This window comes from Mastomys coucha, unplaced genomic scaffold, assembly GCF_008632895.1.
Source record: "Mastomys coucha isolate ucsf_1 unplaced genomic scaffold, UCSF_Mcou_1 pScaffold21, whole genome shotgun sequence".
Classification (NCBI taxonomy): domain Eukaryota; kingdom Metazoa; phylum Chordata; class Mammalia; order Rodentia; family Muridae; genus Mastomys; species Mastomys coucha.
The window spans coordinates 52938238-52964423 of NW_022196904.1; the positions used below are offsets into that span (position 1 = coordinate 52938238).

The 26186-nt window shown below is 38.5% G+C and overlaps 1 protein-coding gene across 4 annotated transcripts in view; it reads right to left on the reverse strand.

Moving 5' to 3' along the window:
- Positions 1-390: 390 nt before the first annotated feature.
- Positions 391-26186, reverse strand: part of LOC116102328 (POTE ankyrin domain family member B2-like) — a 113391-nt gene continuing 87595 nt past the window's right edge. For 3 of the 4 annotated variants that reach the window (XM_031386858.1, XM_031386856.1, XM_031386855.1), the window contains 2 exons: positions 3616-3710; positions 391-749 (listed from right to left, as the gene is read on the reverse strand). In XM_031386858.1, coding sequence (XP_031242718.1) covers positions 3636-3710 — 75 coding nt within the window. In that variant the 3' untranslated portion in view covers positions 391-749; positions 3616-3635. Of the gene's footprint in view, positions 750-3615; positions 3711-14170; positions 14251-26186 lie in introns of those variants that run through there. The other variant, XM_031386857.1, reaches the window with a different exon arrangement.

Sequence of the window (26186 nt, forward strand, 5' to 3'; positions counted from 1 at the left end):
AGAGTAAAAAAAAAAATTCTTGGTAAATTTCATTATCATCTCCTAAACTTATTTCCAATGAAAGAAAGAATTCTACTATACCAATATTATATAAATTAAGTTAGCATCATAGCTTCATTTTGAGGCTTAAACAGTCTTAAATCCAAATATTAAAATATCATATATGGCATTTCATTTATAGAAGTTTTTGATATACAAAATTTATATGTGTATATGTATACCAAATTGTAAATGATGGCACAGAAGCATGGTACAGTGCAGTGCTTTAACTAAAGTAGTGCTTTATAAAGTATGCCTGAATAATCAATGACCATTGTTGAGTCTTGTATGCCTATATTAGAAACTAGAAGAGTTAAAGGGAACTACAGAATGCAAATGCATACCAACAACTTTAAGTTGATTATACCACTATATTTATTCAATAACTTTACACACTCAAAAATGATGCCTTATAAAACATATAACAAAGTATGTAAGCATACATAAGTGAGTAATATTTACAACAAGGGAAAAGCAAGAATATAAAATAAATACTGAAAATAATATGATATAATATGAAACTATAATAAAATTAAACTAAATATGCAGTTTCCTTGAACCAATTAGTAAGGAAGGGATTTATTTTTCTCTTCAACTGTCGTATTATGGATGGTCAGAATAATTTTCAGGTAATCACGACATGGTTGTCCAAGTTCCAGGATAAGAATATTCCATATAAAGTGTATAATTCTATCTTCTGCTTTATAAAACTATATGGAGTGTGATATAAAGAGCTAGTTAGAATATTCATAAAAGTTATACAACATTTTGAACATTCAGGTTAATTATATATATGACAGGCCAATATGCAGTAGAACAGCTGTGAACCTTGATGTCAACATCTAACTCCAACCTTAGTCTACTCTATATGCTTTTAATCCTAATCATAAAATTCAACTTATCCTTAAATTCTAAACTGGATCCTAACTTTAGTACTTGACAATAGTGAGGAAAACATGGAAGGAGTTTAGGAACATTTTTTTTTCTTTATGAATGAAATCTTTCTACTAGAAATTCATTTATATTCCCCTTACAATTACAACACCTTACTATTCCTTTTTTAGAAATTGATACTCTCATCTGCCACCACCATTCAAACTGACACATATCTACCATTTATTCCCTGTGTTTGAAATTGTTTACATTCTTTAACTAATATTATTCTCTCTTGTGATTTATTTTGTAAAACTCCCGAACTGTTAAAATGTGGCACACATGCACACATACACACACACAAACACACACACACACTCCTGAGGTAACACTGTCTAAGTCTTCTAGCCATGGGAGATATGAAACCTGAAATAGCTACCTCCATTAACCAGACAATATGTCCAATGTAGGGTTGAAGAAAACAATACAGCCAGAAATCCTTTCATCCACAAGACTTTTCCTGACAACAATGTGTACAGGTATAAAGTTGAAGCAGGAATTGAGGGAATGGACAACCAATAACAGCCCAACTTGAGACAAATGATATGAGTCCATATCTGATATTATTAACATTATTCTGATACACTTGCAGAAAAAAGCCTAGTACAACACTGTCATCTGAGAAGCTTACCACAGCAAACAGATGGCGAGACCCCAGCCAAACATTAGACAGCTGGGGGAATCTTTTTGAAGAAGGGGAGGAAGGGTTAAAGAAGACAGACACATCCAGGATACCACTAGAAAGCCGACAGAACTAACTTGGGCCTGTCATGACTCACAGAGACTGAACCACCAACCAGAGAGAATTAAGTAATGGAAATAGGCCCCCATGTACATGTAACAGATATGCAACTTAGTCTTCATGTGGGCTTCTGAACAGCAGGAGCAAATGCTGTCTTTGACTCTGTTGCCTGATTTTGGATCCCTTTCCCCTAATTGGGCTGTCTTATCTAGCCTCAACTGAAGGAGATGCATCTAGTACTACTGCAATTTGATATGCCAAGGTGATAAGTGAGAGAAGGGGAAGCCTCCCTTTCTCTAGGGAGAAAGGAAGATGGGATGGGGAGCAGGGGATGTGAGAGGGAGGGACTTGAAGGAGAAGAAGGAGGGAACACAATGATTGGGAAATCATTTAATGAAAAAAATAAATCTGTCAATTTTCCACCATATACACTGCTACATTTCTCTACAATTATTTCCTGTTTGAAAGTATTAATGTTCTTTAACCTATACCATTTTATGCATTATTTCCTAACATTCCTGAACTATTAAAATGTGACACAAAAAGACAAAAAAGCACATATACATCTATATATCTGTATATCTATATATCTATACATTTATAAATAATTTAATCTCCATTTATATATCTATATATTTAAATATTTATTCACATATATTGCATGTATATCACCTACATATCTGTAAGTTATCTATCTACATGTCTTTCTTTTTGTATTATATTTTTATATTATATTCTTTTTAAAATTTTTTATTGGTTATTTTATTCATTTACATTTCAAATGTTACCCCTCCCAGTTTCCTCTCCACAAATTCCCATCCTCCTTCCCCTTTGTCACTTTGAGGCTGCTCCACCACCCACCCCCATTACTGCCTCACCCCTTACACTAGGATATCAAGCCTCTACAAGACCAAAGGCCTCTCCTCCCATTGATGCCAGATAAGGAAGTTCTCTGCTGAATAAATAGCTGGAGTCCATGTGTACTCTTTTGTTGGTGGGTTAGTCTCTAGGAACTCTGAGTGGTCAGGTTAGTTGATATTGTTTTTCCAATGAGCTTACAATTCCCTTCAGGTCCTTCAGTCCTTCCACTAACTCTTCTATTGGGGTCCCAGGGCTCAGTCTGATGGTTGGCTGTGAGTACCTACATCTGTATTGGTTAGGTGCTAGCAGAGCCTCTCCGGGGACATTTATACCAGGCTCCTTTCTGCAAGTACTTCTTGCCACCATCAATAGTGTTGGTGTTAGGTGTCTGGAGGTGGGATGGATCCCTAGGTGGGGTGGTCTCTGGATGGCCTTCCCTTCAGTCTCTGCTCCAGTTTTTGTCTTTGCACTTCCTTTAGATAGGAAAGATTCTGGGTTAAAATTTTGAGATGGCTGGGTGGCCTATTCCTCCAAGGGGATCTGTGCCTGTCTATTGAAGGTGGTCTCTACAGGTTCTTTCTCCCCTTTGTTTGGTATTTTGGCTAATATCATCCCTGTTGGGACCTGGGAACCTCTTGCTTCTCTGGCATCTGGGACTTTCTAATGGTTAGCCCCAGTTCCCCATCCCCCACTGCTACACATTTCTGTACAATTTTCTGACACTCTGTACTTCTCTCCTGTCTCTTTCCATACATGATCCTGCCCCCTTCCCACCCGCTCCTCTCTCCTCCCACGTCCCTCCCTCCCTCCCTCTATCTCTCATGATTATTTTGCTCCCCTTCTAAGAAGGATTGAAGCATCTACACTTCGGTCTTACCTTCTTAATTTAGCCTGTTGATTCATGAGATAATTATTCCATTGATAAACTCTTTTATCACTCATGCTACATTTAGATAATAATATTCCTTGGCTAGAATACTTAGTATATGTTTTATATAAACATCATTTCTAAAGCCTCTTAAAATATAACTCTTACATACTTCTATCTATGTTTTCTCTCCTATTTCTTGTGGAGGGGGGAGTCGTTCCGTTTTAGGGTGAAACATGCACAAAAACATGTTCTTATAGCATCAATCTGAAATACATTGTATAAAATAAGGAGTTAATGAAATAAAAATTCAAACAATGAGAGATTTGAAACATTTCATTCAACTGAAAAGTACAAATATGAATTTAATTCCTAATTTTAGAATATGTTACATCATTATTAGAATTAGAATTAAATGTTAAGTTTGCAGAATTTAGTCTATTAGGACTCTTAAACTAAGTGAAGGGTACTTCTACTAGGTTTAGGCCTAACTCTGCTGTACCAGAAACCTGAGAACAACATGAAAGACACTCACTTCACCTTGGGGTCATGTTGAATACCTGTGAATTTTGTCTTTTGGAGTGGCCTGGATAGTCTCCTATATCAATATAGTTCCTGAAAATTCCTCTCAGGTTCTAGCAGTATGACCTCCTGCAACAAGTGGGAGATCCTTCCAGAGATTAGCAATGTCTATAACAGGTGGGAAGCTCTCATTTCCCTGATTATGCATATTTAAACTGCTGGAGACTACTCCTCCAGATGACTCATCTTCACCTGCCAGACATCACTTGTATTGACACAGGAATATTGCAGTTGTCATTTGACAGATGCTGATTCTCAGAAGAATAGACCTAGATCCAGTGGCTCTTAGTGTTAGACACACAGAATAAAATTCACACCTCAAACCTACCAAGACATATCCCACAATCACTTTAAATGCCTCCATTGAAACATAAAATGTGATCAAAATAGAGTAAGGAGGAAAGACTCCAATTACCAAACTATAATATCCTCTCCTAAAATTACTAATCATATTATAAAGACCTCCATAGAAAATGACATGAATGATCTTCATGATAATGAATTCCAAAGAATGGTTATGACTATATCCAAGCAATTCTATGATAGTATAAATCAGTGCTGAAAGTAATGAAATATAAATTTTAAAACTATTTCAAAAATTAATAAACTTAAATTTTAGTTCTTTCTTAAGATAAGACTGAAAAGTCATTATCCAAATGAGAGGGGAGACACAAATTGGTAAGGTATATAATGAAAAAGGAAGCATGACAGCAAATTGCAGTGAATTTTAGAAATCAGAAAAACATTTTAAAAAAATTCTACATTCGCCAGCTGATGACGGTGCATGCCTTTAATCCCAGAACTTGGGAGGCAGAGGCAGGTGGATTTCTGAGTTTGAGGCCAACCTGGTCTACAGAGTGAGTTCCAGGACAACCAGGGCTATACAGAGAAACCCTGTCTTGAAACAAAAAAGAAATTCTACATTCCATTTAATTTTAAAATCTAAAAGAAATGTATGTAGTTCTTAATTTATACTGTATAATAAAACTAAGTCAAGATGATTTCAGTATATCAATAACAACTACCAAGATTAAAAAATTAACAAAAGTTTTTCAACTTAAAACTTTCCAGGAACAGATGGATAAGTTTCAGAGTTTTACAAAATCTCAAAGAAGATTTACCTATTCCTATTCAGTGTGTTTCAGGAAATACAAAAAGAAAGGATACATCTTAAATTATTTTTATAAAGCCAGTATTGCCTTGATACTAAAAGTATATAAAAACATGACATAAAAGAAGAGTCCAATTTCCATGATTAATAAAAATGCAAAACTTCTAAATAAGATATTGAAAAACTGGCTAGAGACTTGAAACAGCATTTACAAGTGCATGTTTCCAGAGAACTCCAGTTTATTTCCAAGAATCCACATAACAACTGTCCAGAGAATCAGATTCTCTCTTTCTGCCTCTGGGCATACAAAGAACACATGTGATAACCTAAAGTGTACTCAATAAAAAAGTAATGTAAAAATATGCTAGTAAAGTTAGTTGAGGAAATTGATAATAGTCAAAGAAAATTTTAAATCTACAAAGTTGTTGACACAAAATACAAAGAAATCTGAGATAAAATATCAAAGAAATCAGAATAGACCTAGAGCAAGTAGCTCTTAGTGTTAGACACACAGAATGAAGTTCACACCTAAATTAACCAAGGCCAAAACCTAAGAATAATAAGATAAAATAAAGACTCCCAGCTCCAACTCCCCAAAAATATTTTCAACAAAATAATAAAAGAAACAATTGCAAACCTAATGAAAGAGTTGCCTATAAACATACTAGAAGCTTAAAGAACAGCAAATATATTGAACCAGAAAAGAAAATCCTGGCACCCATTCCCACAACATCCAGAGGAATCTTGAATCCCAAGTACTCTGAAAAGCCTAGGATCACAGTTGAGAAGGCTATGACATCTTACCCAACACCCAGAATAACTAGGTCCCCCAGGATGCAGGGATGCAGGAACCCCCACCCAGCCAGTGGCACAGGTTAATTTCAGTCTGAACCTGTCTCCTGAGCAGACCAGGGGCACTGACTCTGCACCTAGCCCCACAACACCCAGAGAAAGCTTGACTCCCAAGTGCTCTGACATAACAGGATCTCAGGAGATTAGTCACACCAGTATTTCAGGATCCCAGAAGCACCTTGACACCCAAGAGCCCTGAAATACCCAGGAACTCAAGATCACAGGATCACAGAATCACAGGCTCACAGACTCACAGAAACAGCTGGACTCTGAGGACATCTGAACAAAATAGGATCACAGGAATGGCAGGTCCCAGTCAAAGAGAGAAAGGGCAGGTAGCCCTAGAGATAACCACATTGTGAGAAGCAAGCATGAAAACATAAGGCTACTTGGCATCATCAGAAATCAGTTCTCCCACTACAGCAAGTCCAGGATAGCCCATCACATGGGAAAAGCCAGATTTGGACTTAAAAGAATATCTCATGGTGATGACTGAGGACTTTAAGACAGATATAAATGAATTCCTTAAAAAAATACAGGAGAACACAGGTAAACATGTAGAAGCCTTTAAGAGGAAACATAAAAGTGTATTAAAAATTACAGGAAAATACAACCAAACAGGTGAAGGAATTGAACAAAATCATCTTGGACCCAAAAATGGAAATAGAAATAGTAAGAAATCACAACAGGAGAGAACTCTGGAGATGAAAAACCTAGGAAAGGGACCAGGAGTCATAGATGCAAGCATAACCAAAAGAATACAAGAGATAGAAGAGAGAATCTCAGGTGCAGAAGGTACCATAGAAAATATTTATGACAACAGTCAAATAAAAGGTCAAAAGCAAAAATTTCAAATAAAAAACATCAAGGAAAACCAGGACACAATGAGAAACCAGACCAATGAGACCAAATATTTCCAACTTAAAGGGCCTGTAAATATCTTCAAGAAATTATAGGAGAAAACTTTTGTAACCTAAAGAAAGAGATGCCCATGAACATAAAAGAAGCCTATAGAATTCCAAATAGACTACTCCAGAAAAAACTCCATCTGTCACATAATAAACAAAACAACAAATTCACAAAACAAAGAAAGAATATTAAAAGCAGTAAGTGAAAAAGGTCAAGTAATATATAAAGGACAACCTATCAGAATTATACCAGATGTCTCAGCAGAGTTTTTAAAAGCCAGAAGATGCTGTACAGATGTCATACACACTCTAGGAGAACAAAAATGCCAGCCCAGACTACTATGCCCAGCAAAACTCTCAATTAATATAGATGAATAAACCAATATATTCCATGACAAAAACAGATTTATACAATATCTTTCCACAAATCCAGCCCTACAAAGGATAATAGATGAAAAACTCAAGCACCCAAGAATGAAAGTAATTCTTTCAACAAACCAAATGAAAGATAGCCACAGAAACACAATTCCATCTCTAACAACAAAAATAACAGGAAGCAATCATCATTGGTACCTAATATCTCTCAATATCAATGGACTCAATTCCCAAAGAAAAAGACATAGATTAACAGACTGGGTACCTAAACAGAACCCAGCTCTTTGCTGCATACAAAAAAATGAACCTCAGTGACTAAGAGAAATTATCTCAGAGTAAAAAGCAATTTAAAAAATTTCCAAGAAAATTTTCCTGAGAAACAAGCTGGAGTGGCCATTATAATACTGAATAAAATTAATTTTCAACCAAAAGGTATCAAAAAAGATAAGGAAGTACCCTTCAACCTCTTCAAAGGAAAAATCTACCAAGATTATCTCCCAATTCTGAACATCTATGCTCCAAATGTAAGGGCACCCATATTCATAAAAAAACCTTACTAAAGTTGAAAGCACACATTACACCTCACACACTAATAGTGGGAGACTTCAACATCTGACTCTAAGAAATGGACAGATCAGGGAAACAGAAAATGAACAGACATACAGTAAAACTCACAGAAGTTATGGACCAAACGGATTTAACAGATATCTATAGAACATTTCATTGTAAAACAAAAGAATATACCTTGTGCTCAGGACCTCATGGTACCTTCTCTACAATTAACCATATCATCGGTCACAAAACAGACCTCAACAGATACAAAACGATTGAAACAATCCCATGCATCCTATCAGATCAACACAGACTAAGGCTGGTCTTTAGTAACAACAAAAACAACAGAAAAGCCCACATATAAATGGAAGCTGAACAAATATCTACTCACTGGTAACTTGGTCAGAGAAGAAAGAAAGAAATTAACAATTTTAGAATTTAATGAAAATGAAGGCACAACATACCAAAACTTATGGGACACAATGAAAGTAGTGCTAAGAGAAAAACTCATAGCTGTGAGTGCCTCCAAAAAGAAACTGGAGAGAGCATACACTTGCAGCTTGACAGCACATCTGAAAGCTCTAGAACAAAAAGAAGTAAATACACCCAAGAGGAGTAGATGGCAGGAAATTATAAAACTCAGGGCTGAAATCGACCAAGTAGAAACAAAAAGAACTATATAAGGAATCAACAAAATCAGTAGCTGGTCCTTTGAGAAAATCTACATAGATATACACTTAGCCAGACTAACTAGAGGGCACAGAGACAGTATCCAAATTAACAAAATCAGAAATGAAAATGGAGACATAACAGCAGAAAATGAGAAAATTCTAAAAATCATAGATCCTCCTACAAAAGACTATACTGAACAAAACTGAAAAAGGACAATTTTCTAGACAGATACCAGGTTCCAACATTAAATCAGGATTAGATAAACAATCTAAACATTCCCATAACTGCTAAAGAAATAGAAGCAGTAATAACAAGTCTCCCCACCCAAAAAAAACAAAACAAAACAAAACAAAACAAAAACAAAAACCCAGGAACAAATGGTTTTAATGCAGAGTTCTAGTACACCTTCAAAGAAGACCTAATACCAATAATCTTCAAAATATCCTACAAACAGTAGCAATGCTACCAAGTTAGTTCTATGAAGCCACAATTATACTTATATCTAATGTACACAAAGATCCAACAAGGAAAGAATACTTCAGACCAATTTATCTTATGAATATCTGTGTAAAAATACTCAAAAAATTCTTGCAAACTGAATCCAAGAACACATCAAAATGATCATCCATCATGATCAAGTGGACTTCATCCCAGGGATGCAGGGATGGTTTAGTATATAGAAATCCATCAATGTAATCCACTCTATAAACAAACTCAAAGTAAAAACAAACAAACAAAAAACAAAAAAACATGATCATTTTATTAGATGCTGCGAAAGCATTTGACAAAATCCAATACCTCTTCATGATAAAAGTCTTGGAAAGATCAGGAATTCAAGGCCCATACATAACATAGTAAAGGCAATATTTAGTAGACCAGTAGCAGACAATAAACTAAATGGAGAGAAATTTGAAGCAATCTAACTAAAATCAGACATTAGACAAGGCTGTCCACTCTCTTGCTACCTGTTCAATACTGTACTCAAGGTTCTTGTCAGAGCAATAATACAACAAGAGGAGGTCAAAGAGATACAAATAGGAAAAGAAGATGTCAAAATATCACTATTTGCTGATAAAATGATACTACTCTTAAGTGACCCCAAAAATTCCACCACAGAACTCCTAAATCTAATAAACAACTTCAGCAAAGTGGCTGAATGTAAGATTAACTCAAACAAATCATTAGCCTTCCTCTACTCAAAGGATAAACATGCTGAGAAAGAAATTAGGAAAAATGACACCACTCACTACAGTCACAAATAATATGAAACAACTTGGTGTGACTCTCTCCAAGCTATTGAAAGATCTGTATGACAAGAACTTCAAGTCTCTGAAGAAAGAAATTGAAGAAGATTCCAGAAGATGGAAAGACCTCCCATGCTCATGGATTGGCATGATTAATATAGTAAAAATGGCCATTTTTCCAAAAGCAATCTACAGATTCAGTGCAATCCCCATCAAAATTCCAAATCAATTCTTCAAAGAAGATAGAAAGAGCAATATACAAAATTATTTGGAATAACAAAATATTCAGGATTGCCAAAACTATACTCAACAATAAAAGAACTTCAGGGAAATTACCATCATTGACCTCAAGCTGTATTACAGAGCAATAGTGTTAAAAATTGTATGATATTGGTACAGAGACAGGGAGGTCGATCGATGGAATAGAACTGAAGAGCCAAAAATGAACCCACATACCTATGGTCACTTGATCTTTTACAAATAATCTAAAATCAACCAGTGTGAAAAAAGACAGCCTTTTCAAATAATGATACTGATGGTACTGGCTTAAGTGGAGGTTTGCATGTAGAAGAATGCAAATCGATCCATTCTTATCTCCTTAGACAAATCTCAAGTCCAAGTGGATCAAGGACTTCCACATAAAACTAGAAACACTGAAACTAAAAGAAGACAAAATAGTGAAGATCCTCAATCACGTGGGCACATGGGAAAATCTCCTGAAGAGAATATGAGTGGCTTGTGCTCTAAGATCAATAATTGACAAATTGGACCTCATAAAATTGCAAAGCTTCTGTAAGGCAAAGGGTACTCTCAGTTGGAAAAAATGGCAACCAACTGATTGGGGAAAGATTTTTTTGCCAACCCAAATTCTGATAAAGGGCTAATGTTCAACATATACAAAGAACTCAAGAAGTTAAACTCCAGAGAGTCAAATAATGCTACTAAAAATGGGATTCAGACAAGAAGCCTAAAGAACTCCAAATAGACTGAACCAGAAAAGAAATTATTCCTATTACATAATACTAAAAATATCAAATGCACTAAACAAAGAAAGAATTTTAAAGTAGTAAGGGGTAAAGGTCAAGTAACATATAAAGGCAGGCCTATCAGAATTACACCAGAGACTATGAAAGCTAGAAGATCCTGGGTATATGTCATACAGACCCTACAAGAACAAAAATGCCAGCCCAGGTTAATATACCCAGCAAAATTTTCAATTATCATAGATCTCCATCTATGGAAAACAACATATTCTAATGCAAAACAAAGTTTACACAATATCTTTCTACAAATCCAGCCCTACAAAGGATAAAAGTTAGAAAACATCAACATAAGGAGCAAAACTACATGCTAGAAGAAGCAAGAAAATAATCTTTCAACAAATCCACACAAACCTAATTCCACCTCTTACAACAAAAACAATAGGAAGTAACAATTATTTTTTCATAATATCTTAATATGAAAATAATATTACCAACGTATCCTAATTGATTGAAATCCAAAAATATGAGGAATTAGAAATTTGTTGATTGTCATCCAACAGTCCCTCTAACTTGGTAATTGGAGAAATAGGCCCAATATTTTACAATCCATATATACTTTCAGCGTTCTTGTTCATGACAGTGTCTTACTGTGTACAGCATAAGGGTCTTGAAATCTTGCTTCTTCTATTTTAGCCTCTCTACTAGTAGTATTGCTTATTTCATAATTTTGCACTATACTATGATTTTCAGAACAGCTTACATATTTCAAATGTATTTATATAACCAAAAGAAACATAGACAATTAAATTGAGGAGGGGCTTGTAAGAGAAAAACAAAGAGTGAGGCTGAATGCTTTGCTTGACTTTGCAACTCTTGTATCATGTTTGAAGAAGAGGACTTTATAAATTACTCTTTCTCTGATAAATTTCAAAATTATCACAGCCAATGAACCAAGTTCTTACCCACACCTAATGTCTGTGCCACCCTCCAAGCAGAACCATTGTTCATTGAAACAGTTGGTGAATGACTTTATAGATAGATCATCTTAATACACACACCATTTCTTAAATTAATGTAACCTGTTCTCTGTGGGCTGAGAATAAAGTCACTCGTTCCAGTCAAATAGCTTTGACTATAGCAGGAAGTCTGTATCCAAAAATCGTGCCTACAATTCATTCCGTGGCACAGCAGAACTGTCAACTCTCAGCTTAGCTATGATGGAGGTAAAATCTTTGGTGATGTGAGGGTCATTGAAGTACAGCCTTATTACAGTGAACTCCAATGAACTCTGTAAGGCTTAAACTAGGTCTCCCTTTGTATATGTACCAGATGTGCAGCTTGGTCTTCCTGTGGGTCCCACACAAGTGTATCATGGTCTATCCTAAAAGCTGTTGTCTGCATTTAGAATGTATTCTTCTAGCTGGACTTCCTTGTCTGGCCTCAGTGGAATAGAAAGTGACTAGACTTACAGAGATTTGAAGTGCCAGGGAGAGGGGATGGGGGCACTGACACACATGGAGAAGGGAAAGGGGGAATGAGAAGGATAGTGGGAGGGACTGATGAGGGGGCAGTGAGCAGGATGTTAAGTGAATAAGTAAAATAAATAAATAAATAAATAAATGTATTTATTTTTAAAAGATGTACCTCAGCAACCAAGATAGAAATTACCTCACAATAAAGGACTGGGAAAAGATTCTCTAAGCAAACAGACCCAAAAGCAAGTAGGAGTGACCAATCTAGCATCTAATAAAATAGTCTTTCAATGAAAATTAATCAAGAGAGATGGAGAAGGATACTTCATATTTATCAAAGGAAAAAATCCAGCAAAAATAATGTCTCAGTTCTGAACATCTATGCTCTAAATGCAAGGATACCCACATTCATAAAAGAAATATTACTAATTTAAGCTTAAATCACACATCAAGCCCTACCTATTTACAGTAGAGAACTCTCACCACTCTCACCAATTGCCATGTCACCTAGACAAAAACTATATAAAGAAAAATAATGAAAGAGACATTTTTAATCAAATGGACCAAACATATATCTATAGAACATTTTACCCAAACACACACACAAAAAAAATAAAATGTATCTTCACAGCGCTTCACAAAATCTTCTTTAAATTGACCATATACTCAGGCACAAAGCAAGTCTCAAAAGATATAGAAAGTTTTAAATAAACCCTTGTATCTTATTAGACCACCACGGATTAAAGCTGTACTTAACAACAGAAACAAAGGAAAGCCTACAAACTCGTGGAAACTGAACAACTCTGCCTTCTCTGCCTAGAAATGGCAATACTTTGCTCTGAACAGCCTGCTATCCCAAGAGGATTTAATTTTCTGCCATCTCTCCTCCCACCTTCATCAGACATGTTGAGCCTGAACCATGCAGGTAAGCTTAACTATTCTGGCCCATATTCCCTAATTGCTGAGTCCTCTGGAGAATGTTGGAGTTGTCCTGAGCAGCTGGCTATCCCAGGGGGATCCAAATTCCCCTGCCACTTTTTCTCCTACCTATCAGACAGGCTAAGCCTGAACCATACAGGTAACCGTACATTCTCCCATTCTTTATCCCTGTTAGCTGAGTTGTCTAGGCATGAAAAATGACTCTGAGCAGCCTACTTGCCCAAATAGGCATCCATCCTCCCATCACCTCTCTGCCTACCATCTTTAGATCTGTGACTCATGAACCATACATGCTTGCCCATCCTGAACAATAGCGACCTGCAGATCTAGAATTAAGTAATCCATGGATACTTGTAAGCAACTGCCACATCAGGATCATAAAGGTTAATCCCCCACCCAGTACCTACTACATCAGGAATGTCCAGGTACAAAAACTATCCAGAACATAATCAACAGAAGCCAAGGCAATATGACACTTTCAGAGTACGGCTATCCTTTTTCAGCAAGTCTTAGGTATCTTAACATGACTGAAGCACAAGAAAATGACTTTAGATCCAATCTTATAAGGATGAAAGAACCCATTAAAGAGGAAACAAATAAAACTCTTAAATATATACTGTAAAATACAATTAAACAGATGAAATAAATAAAATAAAATTGTGCAAGACCTGAAAGTGGAATCAGAAACAAAAAGATAACAAAAGCTGAGGGAATCCTGGAGATGGAAAACCTAGATGGAACAGGAAAAATAGATGCAAGTATCACCAGCAGAATATAGGGGATGGAAGAGAGAATCTCAGGCATAGAAGATATAATAGAAGAAATTGATACATCAGTCAAAGAAAATATTAAAGCTAAAAAAATTATTGACACAGAACATTTAGGAATTTTGAGACCATGAAAAGACCTAATCTAAGAATAATTTTAATATCCAACACTGAAGACCTCCTTCCACACTGAGAGAAACTTCGACTCCCAGGAGGTCCTTCACAACAAGGCTCACAGTTGAGACACCCACCTTAATACCTGGACAAACTGGGACCCCCATGAGGCTCAGCTGCCACAGGACCTATTGACTCTTTTAGAGATAAATCTTCCTTCTGGCCCACAACTCTGCCTGGGGGGACAAGAGATAACCAGATGGTAAGAGGCAATAACAAAAACATAATCAACAAAACCCAAAGCCACTTGGCACCTTCAGAATCCAGTTCTCCCACTATACATAAGCTATATCTATAACGTAGCATATCTGAAAAGAAAGATTCTAAACTAAAATCCTATCCATGAAGACAATAAAGGACCTTCAGAAGGACGTAACTCCCTTAAATAAATACACGGGAATACAGGTAAACAGGTAGAAGCCTTTAAAGAGGAAACACATAAATCCCTTAAAGAAGTACAGGAGAATACAATCAAACAGGTGAAGGAACTGAAGAAAACTAATCAGGATCTAAAAATAGAAACAGAAACAATAAAGAAATCACAAAAGAAGGCACCTGTGGATGTGACAAAACTAGGAAAGAGATCAGGAGTTACAGATGCACACATCAACAAAAGATCATAAAAGATAAAAGAGAGAGTCTCATGCATAGAAGATACCATAGAAGATATTGATACAACTGCAAAAGAAAATACAAAGCGCAAAAACTTCTAACCTAAAACAGCCAGGAAATTCAGGACATAATAAAAAGGACAAACCTAAGACTAATAGGAATAGAAGAGAGTGAAGATTCCCAACTCAATGGGCCAGAAAACATCTTCAACAAAATCTTAAAAGAAAACTTCCAGAAACCTAAAGATAGAGATGGCCATAAAGGTACAAGAAGAGTACAGAAAACCAAATAGATTGGACTAGAAAAGAAATTCCTCCCATCAAATAATAACCAAAGCAACAAATTCAGAAAACAAAGAAAGAATATTAAAAGTGGTAAGGGTAAATGTCAAGTAACATAAAAATGCAGACCTGTCAGAATTACACTAAACTTCTCAATAGAGACTCTAAAAGCCAGAAGATCTTGGCAAGATGTCATACAGACCCTAAGAAAACACAAATGCCAGCCCAGTTTACAATAATCAGCAAAATTCTCAATCACCATAGATGGAGAAACCAAAATATTACATGACAAAATCAAATTTACATAATACCTTTCCACTAATCCAACCCCGCAGAGCATAACGGAAGAAAAACTCCAATACAAAGTGGGAAACTCCATCCAAAAAAAAAAAAGAAAGAAAAAATCATCTCAAAACAAACTGAAGAGAACCAGATAAACATAATACCAACTCTAACAACAAAAATAACTGGGTCCTCAATATCATTTGACTCAACTCTCCAGTGAAAAGACATAGGCAACAGACTGGATATATAAACAAGACTCAGCATTTTGATGCATGTAGGAAATGTAACTCAGTGAAAAAGATAGGCAATACCTCACAATAAAAGACAGAAAAATTCCAAATTAATGGTCTATGAAACAAGCTGGAATTGCCATCCTAAGATCCGATAAAATAGACTTTCAACCACAAGTTATTAAAAGAGATGGAGAAGAGCACTTCAAACTCATCAAAAGAAAAACAGACCATGATGATCTCTTAAATCTGATTATCTACATCCCAAATGCAAGGGCACCTACATTTGTAAAAGATACATTACTAAAGCTAAAAGCACACATTGAACCTCACACCCAATAATGTTGGGAGACTTCAACACCCTACTCTTACCAATGAACATATCACAGAAACAAACTAAACAGAGGGACAGTGAAACTAACAGAAGATATGGACCAAAAGAATTTAACAGATTACTCCAGAACATTTAATTGTAAAACAATATAATATGCCTTCAGCACCTCATGATACTTCCTCCAAAATTGAATACACAATTGGACACTAAACAAGATTCAACATATACAAGAAGATTGAAATAATCCTATGCATTCTATGAGTTCACCAGGGACTATCAGTGGACTTCAATAAAAACAAGAACAGCAGAAAACTGGCATACTCATGGAAACTGAACAACTCTCTACTCAATATCAATTTGGTCAGGGAAGAAATAAAGAAAGAAATGAAAGACTTCCTAGAATGTAAGTAAAGGGATGGCATACTCACACTTATGGGCAGCTTCCAGTTCTTAAATCTGCAGAAAGGCTTAGTGTTTTGGACCTTTGTGGAATCCCCCAAAACTGATAAGCCAAGGGAATGTTCTCATTGGACAAATCATTTCTCCTCTTTTCTGTCATGGGCAACTCACCATCACATAAAAAAATCACCCCAGACCAGGGAAATATGTGCCCTACTAAAATCCAATGGAATGAAAAAAGCCAAAAAACAAGCCTCCTAGTTTTGGGAGGAAATCCTTCAGACAGCACAAAAGAAATATTCTTCAGACATGGAGAGACAGGACATTGGAGGAATGAATACCCACAAAATTCTCTCCCTATAACAGATCCTAAACTCCTTAAGAAAATTTGTCCCCAGTATAGAAAAGGTTTCCACTGGAGGAGACTGTATCTATCTATCTATCTATCTATCTATCTATCTATCTATCTATCTATCTATCTATCTATCTATCTATCTATCTGATAAGGATGGTAAGCCACTGGAGCCTTTTAAATTTCAGATGGGGCAGACCTTAGCCCCAACAGTAATAGGGACCACTATTCCCATAGAAGTCTTATGGGTGTCCAACATATCATAAGGCTCCCACACCAAATTAACCATTAAAACAGACAATAAACCATTCAAGTGTCTTATAGATACTGGAAGAGACAAGACAAATTTAAGACAACCAAAGATACCATGTGACTGAAAACTGATCCCTGGACCTCAGCTCCTAGGCATAGGGAGTGATGGTTGCAACCATCCTCTGCTACCACTTGTTGGGAGTCGGACACAGGAGATTAGCAGGGGAACCATTATGGGACACGTGTCTGGCTGTGTAAGGCTGCTGGACCCCGCTCCAGGAGGGTGGGTAAAGCACAGTCTGCACTCTCTGTGGAAATGCTGGAGGTGGGATTCAACTCTTGAGCACCACAGACAGCTGGGCACCATGGAAGAGCCAGTGTTGGGGTCCCTGGGTCACACACAGGCCAGAATAACAGGTTCTCACTCTTGGACATCTCAGACACTGCTGTGTGTCACATAAGAGGGAAGAACAGACCCTTGGGCAGACTGTGGCCAGGGGGGCAAAGGGAGAATGGTAGCTCTGGCAGGTTACTTTACTAGATGAGAGAGTCTGGCTAGCTTGGGGGGCTTTTTCGTTTGCCTGGTGGCTGTGGCTGGAGCTCAGGGAGCCATCCTGGTGAGAGGTAAGATGAGCTGCTTGTTAGAGGGAAACCAGCTCCATTGTTCCAGCAAGGCGAGTCTAGATGAAAGGAGACAGTCCACGGTTTTAGAGCTTTAATGTGGAAAGGCAGAGAGAGGGAGAAGAATAGAGCAGTAGAGGGTAGCCACATGGAGAGAGGGGGAGGGAGGAGAAAAGAGGAGAGTGAGAGAGGAGAGTAAGAGGCAAGAGAGAGAGGAGGTGACAAGCAGCCCCTTTTATAGTAGGCTGGGCTACCTTGCTTTTGCCAAGTAACTGTGGTGTGGGGCATACCTGGCTGTAGCCATGTAACTGTGAGGGTGGAGTCCAACCAGAATACCAGGAGCTTGGGGCATTGCCTACATGACTGATAGCCACAGGATTATGAAGTTGAGGGCTCATAGTGTCAGGAGCTTAATGTCTGGGAGCATAGCTCGTGGTTCTGTCCCTTGTAAAATTTTCTACTGGATCTCCAGAGTAAGCCTCGCTCAACCAGAACACAGACTGCCTTTCACGATACAACAAGGGGTACCTCTCATGCATTCATCACCGAACAGGCCTACAGGTTGAAAGACCCAGATGGAGCTACCAGCCTCATATGCCACCTAGTTGCTCAAGTAGCCACTAATCTTCTAGGAAGAGATATCTTAAAAGCCTTAGAAGTAGTTCTTACTACCCAACAAGAAAGAGACCACATTAAGATAGAAGACATTACCTATAAAAAAAAAGTAATACCCAAGGAGATCTTAAAAACCCTCCATCAAATCGCCCCCAATTCTAGGAGCTACTATTGGGTTTAATATTCCCTATATTGATTGGCTTTCCAAAATAGCCATGTGGGTCCCACAATAGCATCTATCAAGGGAGAAGCTTAGAGCCCTCACACAGCTAGTAGAAGAACAGCTGTTACTACAACACTTCTGCCCTTCCCACAGTCCTTGAATAACCCTGTGTTCACTATAAAAAATGAGCTCAGGGTGATGGAGATTATTATAAGATTTGAGGACAATTAACAAAACCATGTGGGTCTGGAGCTCCCCACAATGAGGGCTACCCCAAATCTCAGCAATCTCTGACAATCTTCCTCTATTAACAATAGACATAAAAGACTGTTTTTCCCCTCCCATTGATGATCGAATTTGCAATCCTCCACTATACACACGCTGCCAGAGCAATCAGTCCCACTGTGTGTACTCCTTGGTTGGTGGTTGAGACTCTGGGAGCTCTGAGGGTGCTAGTTAGTTCATATACGTTCTGTGCCCCAGTGTGGGGGAATGCCAGGGCCTATAAGCAGGAGAGGGTGGGGTGGCAGACATGGGGAGTGGGGAGGCAGCTGGGGTTTGTTTTTGTTGTTTTTGTTTGTTTCTTTGTTTTTTAGAGGGGAAACTGGGAAGGGAGAAATTTACATGTAAATAAAGAAAATATCTAATAAAAAATAATAAAAAAAGAAAGGAAGGAAGAAGGAAAGGAAGGAAGGAAGAAAAATATTTTACTGGAGTTAGTTTTTTATGAAATAAACATTTATATAGAATTCATGATACACTCAATAAATATTAATAAACCCCTTGGAAAAAAAAAGACTGTTTTTCCCATCCCTCTCCTTTCCTGAAACTGCAAACAATTTGCATTCTCAGTACCTTCCACCCCATTAGCAACTCTGGCCCAGCTTCATGATATAAATAGACTGTTCTACCTCAGGAAATGATTAACAGTCCAAATGTTTGTGAGGAGGCTGTAGCCACTACATTAAAACCCCATTTAGACAAAGGAGTCAATGTATACCATTATATGGATGATTTATTAGCATGGGGAGACTCTTCCACCTCCCCTTCTCAACCTAAGGACCAGCCAATACCTTCCCTATCTGCCTTAGGATTCAAAATAGCCCCTCACAAAATTCAACTTATTTTACGCATTACATTTTTAGGAACAGAGATCTCCCTTATCTCAATATGCCCCCTCAAACTCCCCCTTTCCTTCCCTCAAAAATTAACTCTCACCTCCCCCCAGAGCTTTTTGGGCAACCTCATTTGGCTTTGACCCTGGCTCCCCCTTCCCACAAGCACCCTTCAACCCATCTTCAACCTCCTGAAAGGATGCAAAAGTTGCTCCTCCCCAAGAACACTGTTCCTAGAAACAGTCCTATCTCTAAATTCTGTCAATACAGCCTTAAGAGATGGTTCTTGCTAGGTATGACCCAACAATACCTATACAGATCCTTACCTTTAACTCCTCCTCTACACTTGTGGGATCCCTTTACCAACCTCAAGGGATGCTGGAATGGCTCCACACCCAGATGGGTGGTACACCCCAAATTTTAAATGAGATAGATATGCTCACTAACATGATTAAAAATGTCAGGGATAGAGCCATAAAAACCCTAAGAAAAGAACTTGATATTCTTATCATCCCCTTCTCCCTCTCTGACATTTAGTTGCTAATCAAAAATCACTCCCACTTTGCTATCAGCCTAATAGGATTCCCAAGACAAATTGACAACCATTATCCTCATGAAAAATGGGCCTCTGCCCTCCCTTTGTGGTGATGGCTGCCCCCAAATTATTCTCAATATTCCCAAACTATTCCCATAGCAGGAGCCCCCTCAATATTTACCAATGAGGGGAAGAGGGGAGCTATGACAATAATATATTATTTCCCTGAGGATGAACCCTTATCCTCCAATTAAAACAGCTGCCGTATCACTCTCCCCAATATAAAGAATTATATGCCACATATCTAGCTCTAAAAGAAGTCAATGACACTGGGTAGTGGTGGCACATGACATGCCTTTAATCCCAGTACTTGGGAGGCAGAGGCAGGCAGATTTCTGAGTTCAAGGCTAGCCTGGTTTACAGAGTGAGTACCAGGACAGACAGGGCTATACAGAGAAATTCTGTCTCGAAAAAAAAAGTGGCTCCCTTAACCTGTTTTCAGGCAGTTTATAGGCTGTCAATTTGCTCCCCTAGTTGATAAGATCCTTCATCAAACTAGACACCAACCCACTTTCTTCTCTACTCATACAGATTTCCACCCTCCTAGAGGAAAGAACCTCTCCCATCAACATCCAACTTGTCATACCTCAGAGTCCCCTGCCATGTCCTATATCTGAGGGAAATACACTCACTGACCAAATTGTCTCAATAGGAACTTTAATGGCTTCCTGCCACTCCCATTTGTCTACTCCAGTAAAGTCTGCAGTGTCAGGCTTGAAGGCCTGATCATGGACCAGAGGTGTATAGCTTCAAAGAGAGTTTGCCTCCTGGGTATTCAGTCAGTTGCTGGCATCTCCTAACTCAGACGTGTTCCAGATTAGTCTTTCCAATACTCAACATGCCTTCTTATTCAGGCATAAAGGTGCCCCAAGAAATGATTCATAAATAATTAAAACTAAGATTAAACATTGTCCCCTGGCCAGCACAGCGTTCCAATATATCCTAATTTATTACCAAGCTGTCATTAGCTTGGAATTTCTCACAAAGAAGCTGCCTTATCAAACAGGTATCCTCATATTTAGCAACAGAGGTCAGGCATTATTGCTAATTGTAAACATAGTTAGAATTCTCAGAGCAGTCCCACAGAAGATAGAATTGTTTTACATACCTGAGAGTAATTGAAGGGCTTCCCTCACTTAAGGGTATTCTCAGGGACTACTAGAATGGGACTCCCTGGTGCTTACCTCCAACAGACCCAGAGAATTAGCTTGGGACTGCCAGGATAGCCCCAGTGGGAAGGGCACCACTGCTCTTCCACTTTGCACCTGGATGCCTGATCTTACAGACCTTGATGTGACCGTCACTTGCCTATATGACTTCTGTCTTGCTGTCTAATCTTACTGACCTTGATGTGGCCCTCACTGCCTACATGACTTTTGTCATTAGCCCTGTTTTCTGTATACTATATAAGCCTGGTTTTCACTTTGTGCACATACATTCAGATTTGAGATTTGGACATTTGAAACAGAGCATTTGAGCTTTGAGCCTCACGTGGTCTGCATCCCCCCAGACCCAGAGCACTCGGGCCTGGGGGGTGGAGAGCCTGTCCAGAAGAGGGGGCTGTTTTAGATCTGGTATATTTTATATGGCCTCAGATGTACCCCGACCGCTGAGCTGCCAGATTTTTGATTTCTCTTTTGTAATGACTGTAAAAGTCTGATGCCATTTTTGAGAAATACACTCAGATTCTGCACTTCCTTGTGTAGACTCTGTTTGTCATCCTCCGAATTCTTTGCCCACGTGACCAGAACTCTACTCATCCTGCAGAACAAGAGGTCCCTACAGCAAACCCAGTCTGTGGCAGCTTCCACTGAGCAAATAGACCAGTTTCATTCACACACACACACACACACACACACACACACACACACACACACACAAATATTAAGGGGCTTTATACACACTTCCCCTATATCCCTCTTGCCCAATTCCAAAGGATAATAAAAACATAGTCCTCTTGCACATCCCTCATTATCACCCCAGCTTTCCAAACAAGCTGCCCTTCCCCTGCCTGCTAGCTGGAGCCCACCTGAGGTCCCTTTCAGGCCAAAAAGCTAGTTCCACCCTAACCCTCTATCACTGGCCAGCAGGCTGCTGCTACTGGAGATACATACACAGACATACCTCAACTATGGGTACAACCTCCCACTCCCTGTGGCCCTGGCGATAACTGTGCTATCAAGCATCTATGCTTCTTCCTTTGAGCTCTTCTTCAATGTTGGCCTTTCTTCTTCTGCTGCTCTACATTTAAAATATACCAGCCAAAAAAATGAGGAACACAAGGAGATCTGTCGACTAGAGCACACAGCCTTAGCAAGGCAAGGCAGGCCCCTGCCCTCCTGCACCAGGGCCCCACCAAAGACAATGGAAAAACACACCTGATACCCTTCACCCAAAAGTTTTCAGCCTTTATTTAAATGCTTGTTCTCCCTACAGGAACACCTGAAACGATGTTTGTGCTTTTCAAACCCAAAATTTTCAAGCTTCTGTATTTAAATGTTTATTTTTCTCTTTAGCATTCATGACATATGTCCAAACATTTTTCAATTTGATTAAGATTTCTCTGAAGGTTCAAAAGTCATTTAATCTATTCCTACAGGTCAAACAAACTATTCTGTTAACCATTATTTAATTCTTAATTAACAACCAATTTACTGTTACAAACTGTTACTACCTATCCCAGATACATATGCAACAAGATGTTTTCCTCCTCAGCCATCCAAAACAGACTTAAAGGATACTTTCCACGACTAAATTCTTCAAACATCCTTCCTTTTTTAAATCATAACAAAGGACCATGTTGTGCTCCCAAGCAAGCCATCATAAGCTTGACACATGCTACCCACCCTATGCAGTCATCCCCCTGCTGGGGTTCAGCTCTTCTGTTGTGATTATCCTACAGGTTTATCTAGAATGATGCTCCGACAGGTCCAGCAGAGACAGAAAGCCATCTCCTTGCACCTTCCTGGGAAACAAAGCTGCCTTCCTCCAGACACCTCATCTGACTGAAGATTACCAAGACATATGCTGAGATCCACAGAGGATAGATTTGGAACCTTCCAGCTATAAATAAACTCTCTTGCTGTAGTGGCTATTCCTGGTTTCCAACTTAACTATATCTGGAATGAACTACAGTCCAGAATTAGAAGGCTCACATGTAGCCTTCTAATCTGGAGGCTGAGAGATACAAGTTTCCGACCTGAATCTTGGCATGGAGATCTTGAGGTGTAGTGGCTATGAATCCCAGAATATTAAGACAGGAAGATCTATGGGTTCAAGGTCATCTGGGATTAAAGGTGTGGTAGCACACACCTTTAATCTGGGCCACACCTTTTGCTAGAGACCTATATAAGGACATTGAAAAAAGAAAGGCAATCTCTGCTTTGCCTGCTTGCCTTGTGAGATGGAGCAACTGCTAGATCTTTGGACTTCCATTCACAACTGCTGCTGACCATTGTTGGGAGTTGGTCTACAAACTGTAAGTCATCAATAAATTCCTTTACTATATATACTATATATTCCTTTACTATATAGACTACCATAAGTTCTGTGACTCTAGAGAACCCTGACTAATACACTTGCCAAAGTCAAATGGCTAATAAACTTGGGGAAGTTGCATGATAGTAAGGAAAACATAATGTCTATCTTGATTAATCAAATGTTGTTTAAAAATGATGTTAATACCCTTACAAACTGTACAACCCACAAAATAATTAATTGGTTCAATAATCCTGTATCTTCCCAATGCCACCCTTGCTCCTCCTTACCCTTCTGGCTCAGTTGTGCTACCCTTCATGCCTGTGTAGTGTTTTCTTTTGATACTTCCAGCCCACTCACAATTTTCACTATAAATGACACAGTCACCCCAGTGACACTTCTCTTTTAAAAAGTAAATGGAGGAGATGTAGGACCATGAGAGGCAGCCTGGTTCCTGGATGAGCTAAGGTTAGAAACCCCAGTAACCCTACAACGATGGAAGGCATTTTGCCCTGCTCCCTGGAAACCAGGCTCCTGGCATAAGGTCCCAACCCTCCATAGATTTGTGGCCATCAGTAACATAAGGGTAATTCCCCACAATCCTGCACAGGTAGAACATGTGACCTGTCCTCACATAGCCTCAAGACAGATTTCCATTTTAGTGAGTTACCTAAAAGCCTGGAGGACTTAGTCAACAAACTCTCCTTCCCAGATACTCCTCCCTGCAAAATATATTTAATCTCAAGCCTGCCCCAAGAAGTGGGATACATTTTTACTAATCTACTTTCAGCCATGACAATAAATACCTTAAAAACATGGACTGTCTCTTTTCATCACAATCCACTTTGGTGAGCCATGGAGAATTCTTTCCCTTAAAGAGTCACTGTCTAATCTCCTGTAGAAGGCCTCTCTGCACTCTCAGCCATGGTGGGCACCAAGGCCAAGCCAAGCCAAGGACTCTTTCTCTGTGGAACCAGCCAGAGCTCCTCCCCTTTGCCCCCCACCCCAGGCTGGATCAAGCCCTCAAGCCCCACTCCATTCTCAACTCTTTCATGGCATCAGTAGCACCTGGATATCCCAGAGCCTGAGAACCAGATGGCCCCAGCATCCTTAGTGGCCTGGGGACCCCCAAGCCAACTCCATCTGTCCCATGCTTCAGAGTGTGCTTCCCTGGACACACAGAGCAGTGTTGTGGGCTTCTCCATAGCTCAACACCTGCCTGGGGATAGTGAGGGATAAGCAAAGTCAAACTCCCTGTCCTGCCTCCCCAAGTGGCTGTTCCCTGTGTCAGAGCAGACTCAGGACCCCGCTAAACCTAAATGGGACACAATGAAAGCGGTGCTAAGAGGAAAATTCATAGTGCTAAGTACCTTTACAAAGAAATGGGAGAGATAGTAATTTAACAGCACATCTAAATGCTTTCGAACAAATAGAAGCAAACACACCAAAGAGAAGTAAATGGCAGATAATAGTTAAAATTGGGGCTGAAAACAACCAATTAGAAACAGAGAGAACTATAAAAAGAATCAACAAAACTAGGAGCTGTTTTTTTTTTAAAAAATCAACAATACAGATATACCATTAGCCAACTAACTAAAGGGTACAGAGACAGTATATCAATTAACAACATCAAAAATGAAAACTGAGACATAACAACAGAAACTGAGAATTTAAAAAAAAATTATCAGATATAATTGCAAAAGCCTATACTAAAAAAAACTATAAAATCTAGATGAAGTGGATTATTTTTCTAGAGAGATTTCACCTACCAAAGTTAAATCAAGAGGAGGTACACTATCTAAAATTTCCCATATCTCATAAAGAAATAGAAGAAGTCATTAAAAACCTCCCAACCAAAAAAGCCCAGGGACAGATGGATTTAGTACAGAATGCTACCAGACCTTCAAAGAGACTTAAAAACAAAACTTCTCAAATTATTCCACAAAATAGAAACAGAAAAAACACTACCTAATTTTTTCACTGAATTCCAGGAAGTCTTTATTTCCTTCTTTATTTCTTTCCTGACCATGTTATCATTGAGTAGAACATTGCTCAGTTTCTAAGTGTATGTGGACTTTCTGTTGTTTTTGTTGTCATTGAAGACCAGCCTTAGGTCATGGTGATCTGATAGGATATATCATATTATTTCAATCTTCTTGTATTGGTTGAGGGTTGTTTTATGATCAATTATATGGTTGATTTTGGAGAAAACCATGAGGTGTTGAGAAGGTGTATTCTTTTGTTTTAGGGTGAAATGTTCTGCAGATATCTGTTAAATCTATTTAGTCCCTAACCTCTATTACTTTCATTATGTCTCTGTTTAGTATCTGTTTTAATGATCTCTCCATTAGAGAGAATGGGGTCTTGAAGTCTCCCACTATTATTCTGTATTGTGGGGTTCAATGTGTGTTTTGAGCCAGAGATCTGGGAGGTGAGAGACTCTCAGGACTCAAAGGGAGGGATCTTAGATGAATTATCCTTCAGTGGGGAGAGGGTACTTGTAGAGTCCACCTCCAGAAAGACAGGGCATCAAGAAAGGAATGAAGTTGACCATCCCATAGTCAAAACTATGACCCATAATTTTTCCTATTTGAAAGAACTGCAGGGATGGAAATGCAGAGGAGCCTGAGGGAAAAAATGTCCAGCAACAGGTCCAAAGTGGGATCCAGCTCAATGGGAGACCCCAAGGCCTGATAATATTACTGAGGCTATGGAGCACTGTCAAAAACAGACCTATCATGACTACACTTAGAAAGACCCAACAAACAGCTGAGAGAAATA